Genomic DNA, 13,600 nt, shown 5'->3' on the forward strand with positions numbered 1-13,600 from the left:
CGACCGTGAAAGGACTGCAAAGCCGACCTAGGAAGTAGCATAAAGTAGTACTTACATTGATGTACCTAGGAAGTAGTACAAATGTACTCACGATCGTCATATAGACATAATATGTATTTAGTTATAATACATCAATAAATTTATGTGTTTTCCATCTGTATTCTCCTCTGCCAGTTGTTACGGTGAATTTTTACAACATGTCGGCTGATAACCTATGGAGACGTTAAGGGAAACTGCCGCTGGTTCACGCTTTTTATAAAGGTGATTTACTAAAGTGAAACGGTAGCTGATTATAAACTCGATTTCTATTAGCACCGTGTTCTGTAAATTATGTTGTTAGCCGTAAGTCCCGTAACCCTGCTGCGAGTCTCCACTCGGAACCGATATACACTGCTCTTATTGAGAAAATCCCCACACTTTTGAGAATACAAACAAATCCTTTCCTGGAATGCTTTCGCGATATCATAAATGAATTTCGCAACAGCAGATTGATAAAATACGGTAAGAATAAATAAAACTGCATTGTTCACAGATGCACTTTAAGTTAATGTCATATTTTCTCTGTACAATGCGTTTTGCGGATACTGCGATGTGCATGTTAACCTTCAGTCAACCTTATCGATAACTCGCATTTCTTGACACTGGAAGTAAGTTAATGTTACATTTGTTATTTTACTACATTTTTTCACGGTTACTGGCTGATTTTCCCCCTTCAAGAAAAAAGAATACAGACTGTACTGAATACCCTTTACGCTATCCCGTACAACGTGGCTATGCGATTTTTGCCACTTTCCGTTTTCCTCCGCATCATTCCTTTTGATGGTCAAGGACATTCCAAAGATCCGCGAGACAGTGTAGTTGCAGTCGAAGTGCGGATCCCAGTAACCCCATACACTAACGCTAATATTTTTAGACAGGTAGTCATGAGTCTAATGATTAATTCTAGATAATGACATAGTGACAAACGTAATGAATAAGAACGTATGACGGTTGGGCACCAATATCGTGGGCACAATTGTAACCGTACCTTGACATTTATGTGCCGGCAGCTGATTTTCACAAGTTATGAATGCAATACGTTCCACAGAAGAAAGAACAGTTAAGTGAATTAAATAACAGTTAAGTGAATGGAAGTGCCGTTAACTGATATTATCTATGCTTGGCCTGTAACTTTGCATGAATTTTGCCTGTAAACCAAAGAAAAGAAACTTTTTGACAGTACTAATTAGTAGTAGTGCATACCTCCACACGTTGTGTAGTGCATACCTCCAAGCTTTTTCCAGTATTCCATTTGCCACGATTGTTACTGTGGTCAACACGTGAATGTATTATACAGTTGCAAAGTACATACAGTGTATTGTACATGCAGTCCCCCAACTTCGGAAACCGGCGTACTTATATATTGTTCGCTCGCTTGATGGGAAGAAGAAATCACATTACGTATAGTGAGCAACGCAATGACTGCAAACATTACGGCTTCTTTCAACGAGTGCTCCTGGAATGTAGCTTTGGGCCTGGATGCCAATTTAACGGATTCGGGTACAACGGCGACGAACAATCCCAGTCTGTATGTGTATTTTGTGTGCTATCCAGTGTTGTTGGCCTGTTGCACGGCAGGTAGCCCGTTGATCATGGCTGCACGATTGCATGATTCGGAAAGCCGCAAATCATCGACAACGGTTTACATGGTGTGCTCGGCATTGGGAAATCTTTGCATTCTGTAAGCGTACTGCATTATTTTGTGTTACAGTTATACCTGTTGAAAGGATACATGACGAGTAATATATGGTAATTATTATGCTTTTCTAATACGCTTTCATTCCGCAGCTGGTCAATATTGCCGGATTATATAACAGCAACCGTAAGCTTTGGTGCGAATGTTGAGAACGGCTCGGATCAGGCCAATGATTCTTACGCAAACTTTTACACAGCGTATAAAGGCTTCGCAGCGTTTTTAAATGAGACTGCTACGCAGTTCGCAGACTGGTAAGTATGGTTTCCAGTTTTCCACATTTTCGGAGGCATGTATGCAGTATATGCTTGTGCTTTGAAAAGTTTTTTAAAGAAAAGTTTATTGAAAGACCGCTGAATGTTGATGTACCTACTCCTTGCTACCTGGTATTGATAGGTTTCGGTTTAGGTTTTCTTGCATGCTCAAGTACTGGTGGCGCACTTGTTACTGCTCTTTCAGATAATCTTTGCTAGTGACCGTATAAAAACGTTGACAAATTAGAAAAATTTTCTGTTTCTCTTATAATTTTACTTGGTTGGACTAGCCGTGCTCATGATCTTGAAATTTTCTCTTTTAACTTCAGGACGCTGATAATATTTGCCGTTGAACGGTTATTAGTTGCGTTACGACCTTTATCCAATGCATTGACCAGAACCGTTACAGCAACATGGCGACGTGCCATCCTGAAAGAGTGCGCTATTTTAAGTTTGTCGATAATGTTTTCCGTATCCAATTTGTGCACCTACTACTACTATTACATTTCTGGGAACCGGACGCTGATACTGCAAGACGACTTACCACCACCTTTGAAAACCTGGTACCAGCTGCAAGAAGACGCCGAGGTAATCACTGCACAATACTCGGTACTTTCGTAATAAACAGCTGCACGATGACAAATCAGTTAGATAATATGGATTAAAACTGTATTTTGCAGATGGGAATGTGGTACGCTAAATGGCTGACAATGCTGATACTGGACATTTCTCTAATTGTGGTCTTGTGGCGACACCGAACAGCCTTTCGAAAATCCGTCATTAAGCGCAGCAAGACTTGCGGCACACGCACTGCGAATGCCACGGTCCTCGGCAGTCTACTGCTGTACATGGTGACACAGTTGCCCTATGTCCTGCTGTCGTGTCTGAAAATAGCCAGTCGTCCTCCATACTGCTCTTATCCAATGACGTATGAACAAGAAAGCCGGGCCCGACCAATCGTATACATCGTCCAGTGGAGCAACTATTCGGTGACCTTTCTCGTATATTATTCAGCCAGTTTGACGTTTCGCAAGCAGTGTAGAGCTTTATGCAAAACAATAAGCCATCCTGCACGGCAAGCGCACCAAACTTTAACCAGGATAATCACGGTAACGAAGAGTGCAGAGTCATCAACGCTAAAAAGCGCTAAAAGTGTGACGTTTAACACAGCCGGAAATAAGGGTATTTCAGCGCCGGAAGCGTTCGAATTTCATAACGAAATGAAAGATTAAACGCTGTTTTTTTTTATTGCAATTTGTGGTAGTGTTTTATGTAGACAGTCAAGCAAGAATACTTAACAAACCATTAAAAATATGATGGAGAATGTATTGTTTTTCATCAGTGGATAGTATAACTGTTTTTCTCATTTGTTTTTGCCAGAACTGTGTCCGGCTTTCAACGTTGAAGCAAATGTTTTCACAAAAATGGAGAAAATGGAATCAAAACGGAAGAAAGCTGTGACCGCGATAAAATTACCATATCGCAAAACAAAGTTCGACGTTTCAGAAATTATTTCATGATTACAAACCACTGGTGAAACTTTCGCATCATAATTTATCATTAATGTGTTTGGTGACACTTAATTATTTAATGCCACCGGAAAGGATAAGACATACGAGTAACAAAGATGACCTATGCTCTATAATACAAAAAAAAATTTCCGAACCTTTATCATCAGGTTATTTTAGTCAACTGATTTTGTGCAACTGACTTTTGGTTTCATCGAGCTAGAGTTCTATGGTCTCTTGTTATCTTGTTACTCTTAAATACTTGCGAGTAACTCGAACTGTACAGTCTGTATAGCATTAATTTTGTTTTTATATTCGTATAATAATTCTGACAATTCTGTGCTTAGTTCCAGAGTAACACGGAAAAAATATAACCATTTCTGCGGAACACGCCCATATTGGCTTAGAAAAAACAATACAGCAGCAAGCAGATGCCACATATATTCTATAACTGTACCTCCAAGGGTACTAACACATGTCCATAAAAAATCTGCGCACCATGTATGTAGTTTATTTAGCGGTATTTTCCTCGTCGGAATTGTCCGCGGTTTGGAGATAAAGAGATTCACAGGATGCCGGTTGGGGCTGTGTCGTGGGTATGGATAACGTCTGCGTTTTGGTCATCGCCGCGTACGGACCGTTACGATGGACTTTGCGCGCCGGCAGCGTCGAGTGCATCTTAAGGGACTCGGAGGTGCGCTCCATCTCGGAGATGCGCCGGATTCGCTCGGAAAGACGACTACCGGTGCGGCCCAGCGGCGAATTGGACAGGTACAACCGCATACGGCACACCTCAGACCGCACGTCAGCGTTGGCGAAACACAGTAATAGCGCCGCGATAAAGCCCTGCAAAATTATGAACGTGTATGCAAAATGTAGTATTTAAACGCGGTTAATATCCAAGGGACAAGTTTATACATGTATGTACATGCAGGTATTAGGTAACCAAATTACTAGTCAAAAGCAGCCTAGTTTAATAGTACGGTTTTATATATTTATGCCATAATTATTATTAGTATGTTTAATAAATATTGTATATTGCATGTCGTATAGTGTATGGCATAAAATTTGTAAAATATTTCTTAAAGTAAAGAAAGATAGTGCTGTTGTGGTGATTGGGGACAATGCGTCCTGACATTTGACATAATAATATGCAAAACATTTGCTCATGCACCTTATCAAGGTATTAACAGTATCAAATTTTTAATAAGTACTCCACTGATCAATGTAAATATTTATAAGATGTAGCGTATTTATGACCTGGGATGACGTGAAGGCCAGATCGATCATCAGAAGCACCACATCCAAGTAGATATTCATATTAACTTCTTCAATCACCAATAAAATAAAAAAGTGTATCCCGTAAACGGCCAACAAAACCAGCGTTGATTTGGCCAATCGGCGATACTTTAGCCGTCCGGATGCTGTATTGGCCTGCTGCTCCCTGAGCGTTGTTTGGGTGCGGAATTTAATGAATATCAACCGCGTGATATTGATAAAAAATATGAAGTTCATCTACGAAGGGTATATCGCTTAAAATAATAAATAAAAATCAAATTTGATAGGCTTACTATAATTGTTGCTGTTATTGGACCGCGTAATATCCAGAATAATCCGGAATATCGCGCGTTGTTTACTTTCCAACAGCTAAGGCAAAAAAATGAAAATTAGCAGAATATCACCTTTATTCATCCGGATAATGGTAGCCTGACGAAAAACTTTTGTACTGTAATTAATATTTGTGTAAATCAGTTCGCATTATGAACACTTGCACATAAATGTTGTTGTAACCTGGAAGTTGTAACCATATTACAGAAACTTTCAAAACTTTCAAAAACATCACAGTTGATAAAGATGGGTCGACGTAAGCGAATCCACCGACATTGAAGCCGTTGAGAAATGCGAATCGCAAAAATTGTGCAATCAATAAAATAAAATATTTTTGGCAGAAAAAAAGCAAAAAAGCTGAATCCGCTACTGTTGAAAAATCTGTACTTAGTATGTAAAATGTACACTTGCTTACTTACAAGCAGTTATCGTATTCGAGACGCAGCCCTGCCCACAATCCGACAAAAAACACTGGCGGCAGCCAACCGCCGGCAATATGGAACCAGATCATTTTAGAGTGGTCGGTGAAGACGCTGAAGGATATCACGTTATTCAAGTATAAACCCTCGATGAAAATCCAGAAATAATTGGCCATAATGGCGTAATGGAAAAAGGCTGTCTGCCAACGGCAAGCGATGTCCTGCCAACGGTCACAGCTGTTAATAAAGCTACGTCGTACTTGTGCAACAGTTACAGCTACGCAAAGGCCAACACGTTACAAGTACGTGGCTGATCAGTACGGTATACCGAACTTTAAGAAATAACTGGATGAAACACGATACGGAAAAACCGTATTGTGACAAGTTGAGCCACCTACGTTTGCTTGCATGTTGGCGACGTCAGTGTGGTGTACCGCGTGACCTCCTTCGTAGTCATCCAAGATAGGGTTGCGACTGCTGATTGTGGCCAGGGCGTGGATGGCGAAGGCGACGAAGAGATTGATATGCAATGTGTTACGCGGACAATACAGGCGCCTAATGGTAAGACAAAACAATTTTTAATTGGCTGTGCGCTTTGAGTTGTAACTACCGTGCTATAATCTTCTAGAGCCAGCGGTGCTTATCAGTATTGTACTACGTTGTAGTAAATGCTGCATATGCGAACCTCTGCTAACAGTGTTATGATATTCGCCACACAGTAAGTCATCGTCAATTTTTTTACTGGATTTTTAACTGGCATACATATCTGATTATCTGTACATGCTGACCTTAAATACGTACATATTGCATATTTTCTTATTTCGTCTATTTTCCTTGTTCGATGATAAGTAATAATTATTAAAATGCACCAAAGTTACGTTTAGTGAAGAAACCGATGCTCTTTACTGCATTATATTTTGTGAGATGCGCAGTAGTGCGCACTAACACACACAAAATACCATAGGTATCTTGCTCACAATCAGCATATTGTAGCGATAGAATTTGTACGAACGATAAGACCGCCCAGTTATGATTCATTCCATCGCGTTATGAATTTGTGTCCACTTTACCGGCTAGTTTCCTTTCTCATGAATTTCTAGAATTCAGTCTTGACACTCGCTTGCTACAGCTTGCATCTACTTGATTGTTCCTCTTGTTGAAACTCTTGCTTACAACCTTGCTGCGTTCTTGATTCCCTTGTCATTAAACATGCCTTGAGTTACGTTGTTGCGTTTGACCGCTTGGGATGAACTAGCGTCATCCCAGTCGGAGCCACCTGTGTAATTGCGTTACATCTGTAAGAGCGTCCTCGGCCAGCATCGTTGCCGGTCGTGCCACCTTTCACACCAACAGCCGTTTAATCGTGGTAAAGGCCTTTACCACGATTGTAAGCAAGAGTTTCAACAAGAGGAACAATCAAGTAGATGCAAGCTGTAGCAAGCGAGTGTCAAGACTGAATTCTAGAAATTCATGAGAAAGGAAACTAGCCGGTAAAGTGGACACAAATTCATAACGCGATGGAATGAATCGTAACTGGGCGGTCTTATCGTTCGTACAAATACTATCGCTACAATATTCACCATGACAGCAATTTGCCGGTCAGCAGAAACTATAAAATACTTACTTGACGGAGATGAGTATAGAAATGGCGAGTACCAGGGAAACGAGGGACACGGAATAGCCGATCACTGACAATGTGCTCATATAGGGAGCCATAATCTGCAACCGCACACTGTCGCATTTAAAATTTAAAAAAATTACATATCGCGAGCGGAATGTGATGTTCTTCCGCGTACGTCACATTTGGTAGCGACAATTTATATAGTGGGGCATGCGCCATACGGAGAGAATTGCCGTGTTTGACCTACAGTGTACAGGGCGTGCCTTTCTGGGGTCCACGTCGATGTGTTGTATCCCAGTGTTGCGTTTAAACTCAGTTCACACTCATCCGGTTCCCTCGCGGGCATCGTCATATTCAGGGGCTTTTTGCAGGGGCCATAATCCGCCCACTGGCGGCCATCCGGTCGCATCCACCACGTACCGATGCTTGTGCAATTCCGGGATGCAAATTCTGTACCAGTTAATAAAAAAAGCTAATTAATAAGTAATTAACGAAGTCAACGTTGACTGGATAAAAAAGCTAACTGTAATGTACCAGCAAAAATTAACGTTAACTATAGTCTAATAAAACGTTAACTATTAAAGTTTAACTATATACGTATACACACAAATGCGGCTATTTGCATTCATTTTGTACTATCGGCTATACTCGTACTTTTTTATTGTAATTCAAAGATGTGTACCCCGGGTTTGCCGTCCCGATTGTGGAAAAAGCAATAACGTATACTTAAGTATATGTGTACTACTATACAGCTATCCTTAATAAGTACTGGTAAAATTTGCATATAACTATAGGGCCTCAGTTATGGACGACTTTATTGTGCACCTCGCCAGTATTTAAGGTGCAAAGTCTTTCTGCTTTGGTGATCCATCCCATCGTGATTACAGAGCCGAAGCATTTAACTAAGTTTGTTGGGATTTTTTGCTGAGCTTTTTCTCTCATCTTTAAGAGTGCACTCTCCGCCTCATCGGCAGGCGGAATGCAATTCCCAGGGTAAGTGCAGGTGTTGGGAGTAATTTGTAATCATATATATGAGCGCGCTGCCCTTTTCCCACCCTTTGCCTTGTTGTCAGCTGGTGCGCACACGGGCCGAGTGTTGCATCGCGGATGAGATTTATTATTATGACCGGGCCATTAGCGTCAACACTGGGATGGATTAAATGGCTGGTATTTGGTTGCTGCGTTCGCCATCGTCGCAACCTAGACCCGAGTGTAATTCCCGGGGTTTAAATGAACTGTGGAGACGATGCAGCATACGGTTCCCACGTATGCCGATTGTGTGCGGGTAATCACGAATGGCCTTCCCCTTCCTACTCAGTAGACGCGCGGGAATAATCGTTGACATGCGATAGATATTTGCACTGCCTTGTGGCCGCGCCGGAGACTAGGCCGGCTTTGTTGGCTGGTTTGCCCTTTCTGTGTCCTTCATTGCTTTCTTCCGTATCCCATGTTTGGGATGATTATACGGTGTGAATGATTAGGTTCTCGTGAACGTTGTGAAAATTTTGGATGGTGTTATCACGAACTGCGAGAATAATGAGACAGGAATAAACGGTTCAAGGATACTGTGATATATCGTAGACTACAGTCTCAGGTATTGCTTTTATTACAATAAAAGCGGTTAGCATTGCAAACTTGCAGCTTCTGAATATATATATACTTTAATATATAAAATTTTCAAATTATTTAAACGCAACCTTTTTGCATTTTTATCTTTTGCAGTTAGGTATTTTATTTATTTTGTTTGGGCAGAAATTGCATTCGCGTATACTACGTACATGGTATACTATATCATAATACATGGTATATGCAATAAAGCAACACAATTTTGTATTTTAAGATTATAAGGCTTCGGTACTTATTTTTGCTCCGGATTAGTGTTTTCTGTCAAAATTTAAAAATCGAAACCCAGTAACTAAACTCTAAACTTAAATTAATTTTAGAGCGTTCGTTTAAAACTTATTGGACGTTAATACGAAAACGAAATTAGCGCAAGCCTGTTTAACACATTCAGTTTAGAAACACTCGGACTACATGCCTAAAACGAAAAGTGAATTTTATTAGTTGTAAACGACATGTACAATGATGGAAGCCATTTCACGAGCGAATTCAATCTGTTAAGATCCATATCTACCGTTTGAAACGATAGCGCATCCATTGATTGATAAAGGTCATTACCGTCAGCCTATTATCTCTATGCAAATTTGTCATCTCGCGGAAGCAATGCGCGCGCGTATCCCGCGTGTAATATCCGCATTCTGAGCCAAACACAACCCGACAAGCAGCGATATCGTTGATTAACCGTATGGAAGAGCGATCATGAGGCCAGTGTTGCTGTTGTCTAAATGTCCCGGGAGAATGCCGGGTGATGATTACGCAGCTGAAAGACGAAGCTACGTTTTTATATCCCAAAAACAGCTAATTCATATTATTATCGTCTGCTTGGTTTGTCCCTGTGTGCATTACAAGTTTCCGGTCTTTGCGAGCCGGGAAAAGAGTGCTCGAATCTCCCTCGTCCCATATACAGCGCAATACCGGCACACACATTCACCGTATATGTGTATTGTACATGCGGGTTATTCATAATTAATGTGCATCAGCTGGTCGATGCTGGACATTAAGGCTCACTTTTCCCGCGTTTATATGGATGCTGTTGAATTGATTGGCGGGAAGTGTACGACAGTTTTTTTTATGGGCTACTGAATGAACAACGTTTTAGCAATGGGCACGAGAGGGTTTTTTCTGTAGTACAAAGTAATTTGTTCCAGCATGAACGAGTACTTTTGACTGCCTTTATGTGTTTCCGCGTGTTTCTGCAGCGAAACAGCGCGGGATGGGAAATAAAGAGGCACTTATTCAACTAGAAATTCAGGCAATATTTATGGTGGATTTGACTACATGCACTCATGCATGAACAGTTAATTATATGCAGCAGTGAAACTGTTAGAAGATTATCAACATTCAATGCGGCTGTTTTTTATTATAGATTTAACATAATACCAAGATCCTTGATAATACTTAACTACACAGATACGCTGCTCGTTTATATACAAATATTTACTAAAAAATTTCGTTACTAGAAGTTTTCGTTACTTTAGTCGCTCTTTAATTATAACAGATTTCCCACAAAAAATATCAATGCTTAATTAATAATATCCCGCATGAGCAAAATCTCCGTTAGGGTTAAGAGAAAAGTTATTTTCTACACACAAATATATTGCTCAAATTTAAACGGACCGAATTGGCGTTTTCGAGATATCTATGTAAATTAGACATTTATAATGATTAGATGATTTCTGCATTGGCATTCATAAATTTTAAAGCCCCCCAATGGCACGGATTACGTAAGTACGACAAAACAAAATTAAAATTTAATTAAGACGAAACGCATTGGCCATATATACGTGACGGTGTACAATATATAGAAGTATGGTCAATGCGTTTCGTCTTCTTATCGTTAATACACCCATGCTGAAAACTGCCCCAGCGCACCAGCGGTGCGGTGAAGTGTAATCAACAGCTGAATACAGATTAGTTGCTGACAATAAGTGTGTCATAATCAGCGCTATTTTGATATCTATAATTGACTATAAACATGTACCTTTTCTTTTTTGTTTTCCTGCGATAGTTTCGAATTTAGATACCTTATATTTACACCTTATAGAGTATCGTTATTCGCTTGTCCGGGGTGCAGTGAACCATTTTGATTCGCCATGTATTGTGTGCTTATGCTTCTAGTGACTAATACCCCGATTACAACCATACGCATAGAGTATGTCGACAACAAAGAAAATAATAGCGGTAATTCATTAAAAGTTTTACAAAAGTATGCAGTTAATTTATAGCTAAGGTGCGCTACTTAATAAAGCGGTGGTGGTTAACTCTGTCAGTTACCGCTTAATTCTACCGATATAGATATAGTGGTTTAAAGCAATACTGTGGCTAAATTACTTAATTAAAATGACGAACTTACCGGCAGGATCAAAATTGTGGAAATAATCCGGACACCGAATCCACGCCGTTGCATTGGCCGGCTTTTCGGCGCATAAAACCAAAGTGCACTATTAGGTTAGGTATTTCAATGATATACGCGTGTTGTGTATTGTACTCGTAATAAGGAATAATTATACTCCCGAGACTTATTAAACATTTAATAATTAATTTTCGCATACGCTGCATATTTAATAGCCACGCAAGTGTGTACTCGGTACGTATACGTATCGATTTCCTCTGTGCAGATCAATATGACTGTCCACCACTTTTACACTCAAAGCCTCAAACTAAATCAAACGTTATACTCGTATATGCTTGCTTGTGCCGAAGTTCACAGCTTAATTAGGGACTTGAATAAACAATTCTTGACTTGATTTGTCAAAATGAAATAAATAACAAGTTTCATAAATTCAAAAAGTTTGGTGCAGAAAACTTAGAATCTGCAGCATTAATAACTGATACAAGCAGGAAATATGTTACGTAACGGATGCCAAGAAATTACCGTGGGTGGCCAGCAGGAGATGCCGTCCCATAAATGTTCACAATGCAGGACACCACGACGGATAAAATCCAAATAAATATCGTCAAACGCGCTGGACGCGTCGCAGGCTTGTGCTCTGGCCAAGAGTAGCTCCTCTTGATGGCCCTTGTCCTGGACATTGGTCGGACTACTGGCGTTCCCCGTGCTCATCGTCATATCAGCGGCAAAAATTATGCGAGATCATAAAATTACCGGTGCGTGTTTCCGGCGCCACAACAAACCCGTATTAAAAAATCCAGAAATCTGTGGCGCATCTGCGCCCCGACAGCGGAAAAATATACCGGAATATACTAAGTATATCTTACGACGCGGTGTCGCTATAGGCGAGACAATCAGCACACTCACTGACACACACAGTGCAGAGAGACCGATAACCGCACAGCCGGTCAATTGTTCTGCCCAATTATTATTGTCGGCAAATCGGTATACACGACGCGCATATCACCAGAGAGAGCCTATGAATAAACGATTAAATACAGAACGACAAATAAACAAATCCCGGCGTCGTGCTACGACCGTGTGTGCGATAAGAGTGTTGGCAACCAAGATAGCTTAGAAGTCCCAGTGTAATATATACAACGTGGTGCGGTGTAGCCGGGTATTAAACGACAACTGATGCCCTAAATGCAACAGGGTAATTTGGGGATTATGAAACACAGGGACTGGAGGATGTCTCGAGTACGGCGGAGATTAAAAGTGCTGCAGCCCTATCATCGGGAGGAAAATGGGAATCCAGTGGGATGTGCGCCACGTCATATTCACAGCTTATAGCACGCCTAACCGGCATGTAAGCCGGTGCCGAGTTTAATCAGAGTGTATGGCCGGCTGTGTGGATGCACTCCACAGGTATAGTGTAATGCGATAACGCGCGTGCATCCAATCAAACATTTACGCAACTCAGCCTAAAAATCCTCCGACTTCTTTCAATTATCCATAAATCGGCTTTGGAATTTTCTTTGAATAAACGAGCGATTCTCTCCGAGATCGCATTAAACTTTAAATATAATTCTGAAACAGGTAGGCGCAATGAAATTTAAGCTAATTAAGTAAAACAGAATTCAGGAAAATTAACGTGTGGTATGGCTAATTGACCTACATCCAGTTAAGGTTGGCTGGATGCTATTATTTGTATTTATTTATTACACAAGATGTTTATAGTAAAGTTCAAATAAAATGACCGAAGTATCGGTGTCGTGTAACGAACGCAATACGATCCCTTAGGTAAGTAATTACTCGGTACCCTAAAGCCACGCCCCGTTTAATTCTCGTCTTCCTTGAAGGTACAAGTGGAGACCGCAGGGATAGCATTTTTTACCAAGAAACTGAGTGATGATGGTAATCAAGGGTATCCGGAGTTAGCGGGACGCAAACGCAGCTGCCAATGGCTCCTTGATGGCCACCTTGATTGAATAAGTGGCCGTGTGTTGGGTGGATACATGGCATCATCGAGAATGCGGGACTTCCGGCGGGGTAATCGATACATTTCCCAGTGATATAAAAATATACAAAGAAAAATAAACAGCTTAGCTCGGCGGTATTATATTGTAGACTGCCTAGAATGTTTATGCCGGTTTCTGTATAATTGGTGCCTTTTATCGCCAGACGACAAAAAGGAAAGGTTTGTTCAGGCGGATATTAAAGTCGTTGTGTACTGTACAGTGAATGCGGTGCCTATTGGGATGTCTCGCGAGGTTGTTTGACCTTTTGAAGAATTAGTTTTCGGACTGCCCATATTCACAGTATGCCTCGTGGAACAGAATACAGATTTTATCGCCTATATTTGTATTTGTTTGTGGCGGTGATTGCGTAACACACAAATATGATAAATTAATAAAATTTGTCGTAATAGATAATGTCTATTTCGTGTGCATGGATGAGCAATAATATTTATTACCGTAAGAGCTTTCACGCCGCATTCCCACAT

The 13,600-nt window shown here is 40.7% G+C and overlaps 2 protein-coding genes across 2 annotated transcripts; one reads left to right on the forward strand and one right to left on the reverse strand.

The window, feature by feature from the left end:
• The first annotated feature begins 1,526 nt into the window (after positions 1–1,526).
• On the forward strand, positions 1,527–3,251 carry LOC129595429 (uncharacterized). The gene is made up of 4 exons (XM_055492437.1): positions 1,527–1,720; positions 1,828–1,986; positions 2,316–2,574; positions 2,667–3,251. Exons 1-4 carry the CDS (start codon positions 1,632–1,634, stop codon positions 3,216–3,218), a joined length of 1,059 nt encoding a protein of 352 aa, XP_055348412.1. The 5' UTR covers positions 1,527–1,631; the 3' UTR covers positions 3,219–3,251.
• Positions 3,252–3,797: 546 nt separating this feature from the next.
• Positions 3,798–12,443, reverse strand: LOC129595402 (secretin receptor-like). The gene is made up of 9 exons (XM_055492402.1): positions 11,638–12,443; positions 11,116–11,176; positions 7,390–7,592; positions 7,146–7,240; positions 5,920–6,076; positions 5,522–5,742; positions 5,066–5,141; positions 4,755–5,009; positions 3,798–4,340 (listed from the first exon to the last, which is right to left on the reverse strand). The coding sequence occupies exons 1-9, from the start codon at positions 11,830–11,832 to the stop codon at positions 4,005–4,007; spliced, it is 1,599 nt and encodes a 532-aa protein (XP_055348377.1). The 5' UTR covers positions 11,833–12,443; the 3' UTR covers positions 3,798–4,004.
• Positions 12,444–13,600: the final 1,157 nt, after the last annotated feature.

Source organism: Paramacrobiotus metropolitanus, unplaced genomic scaffold, assembly GCF_019649055.1.
Source record: "Paramacrobiotus metropolitanus isolate TYO unplaced genomic scaffold, Prichtersi_v1.0 Parri_scaffold0000077, whole genome shotgun sequence".
NCBI classification, from domain to species: Eukaryota; Metazoa; Tardigrada; class Eutardigrada; order Parachela; family Macrobiotidae; genus Paramacrobiotus; species Paramacrobiotus metropolitanus.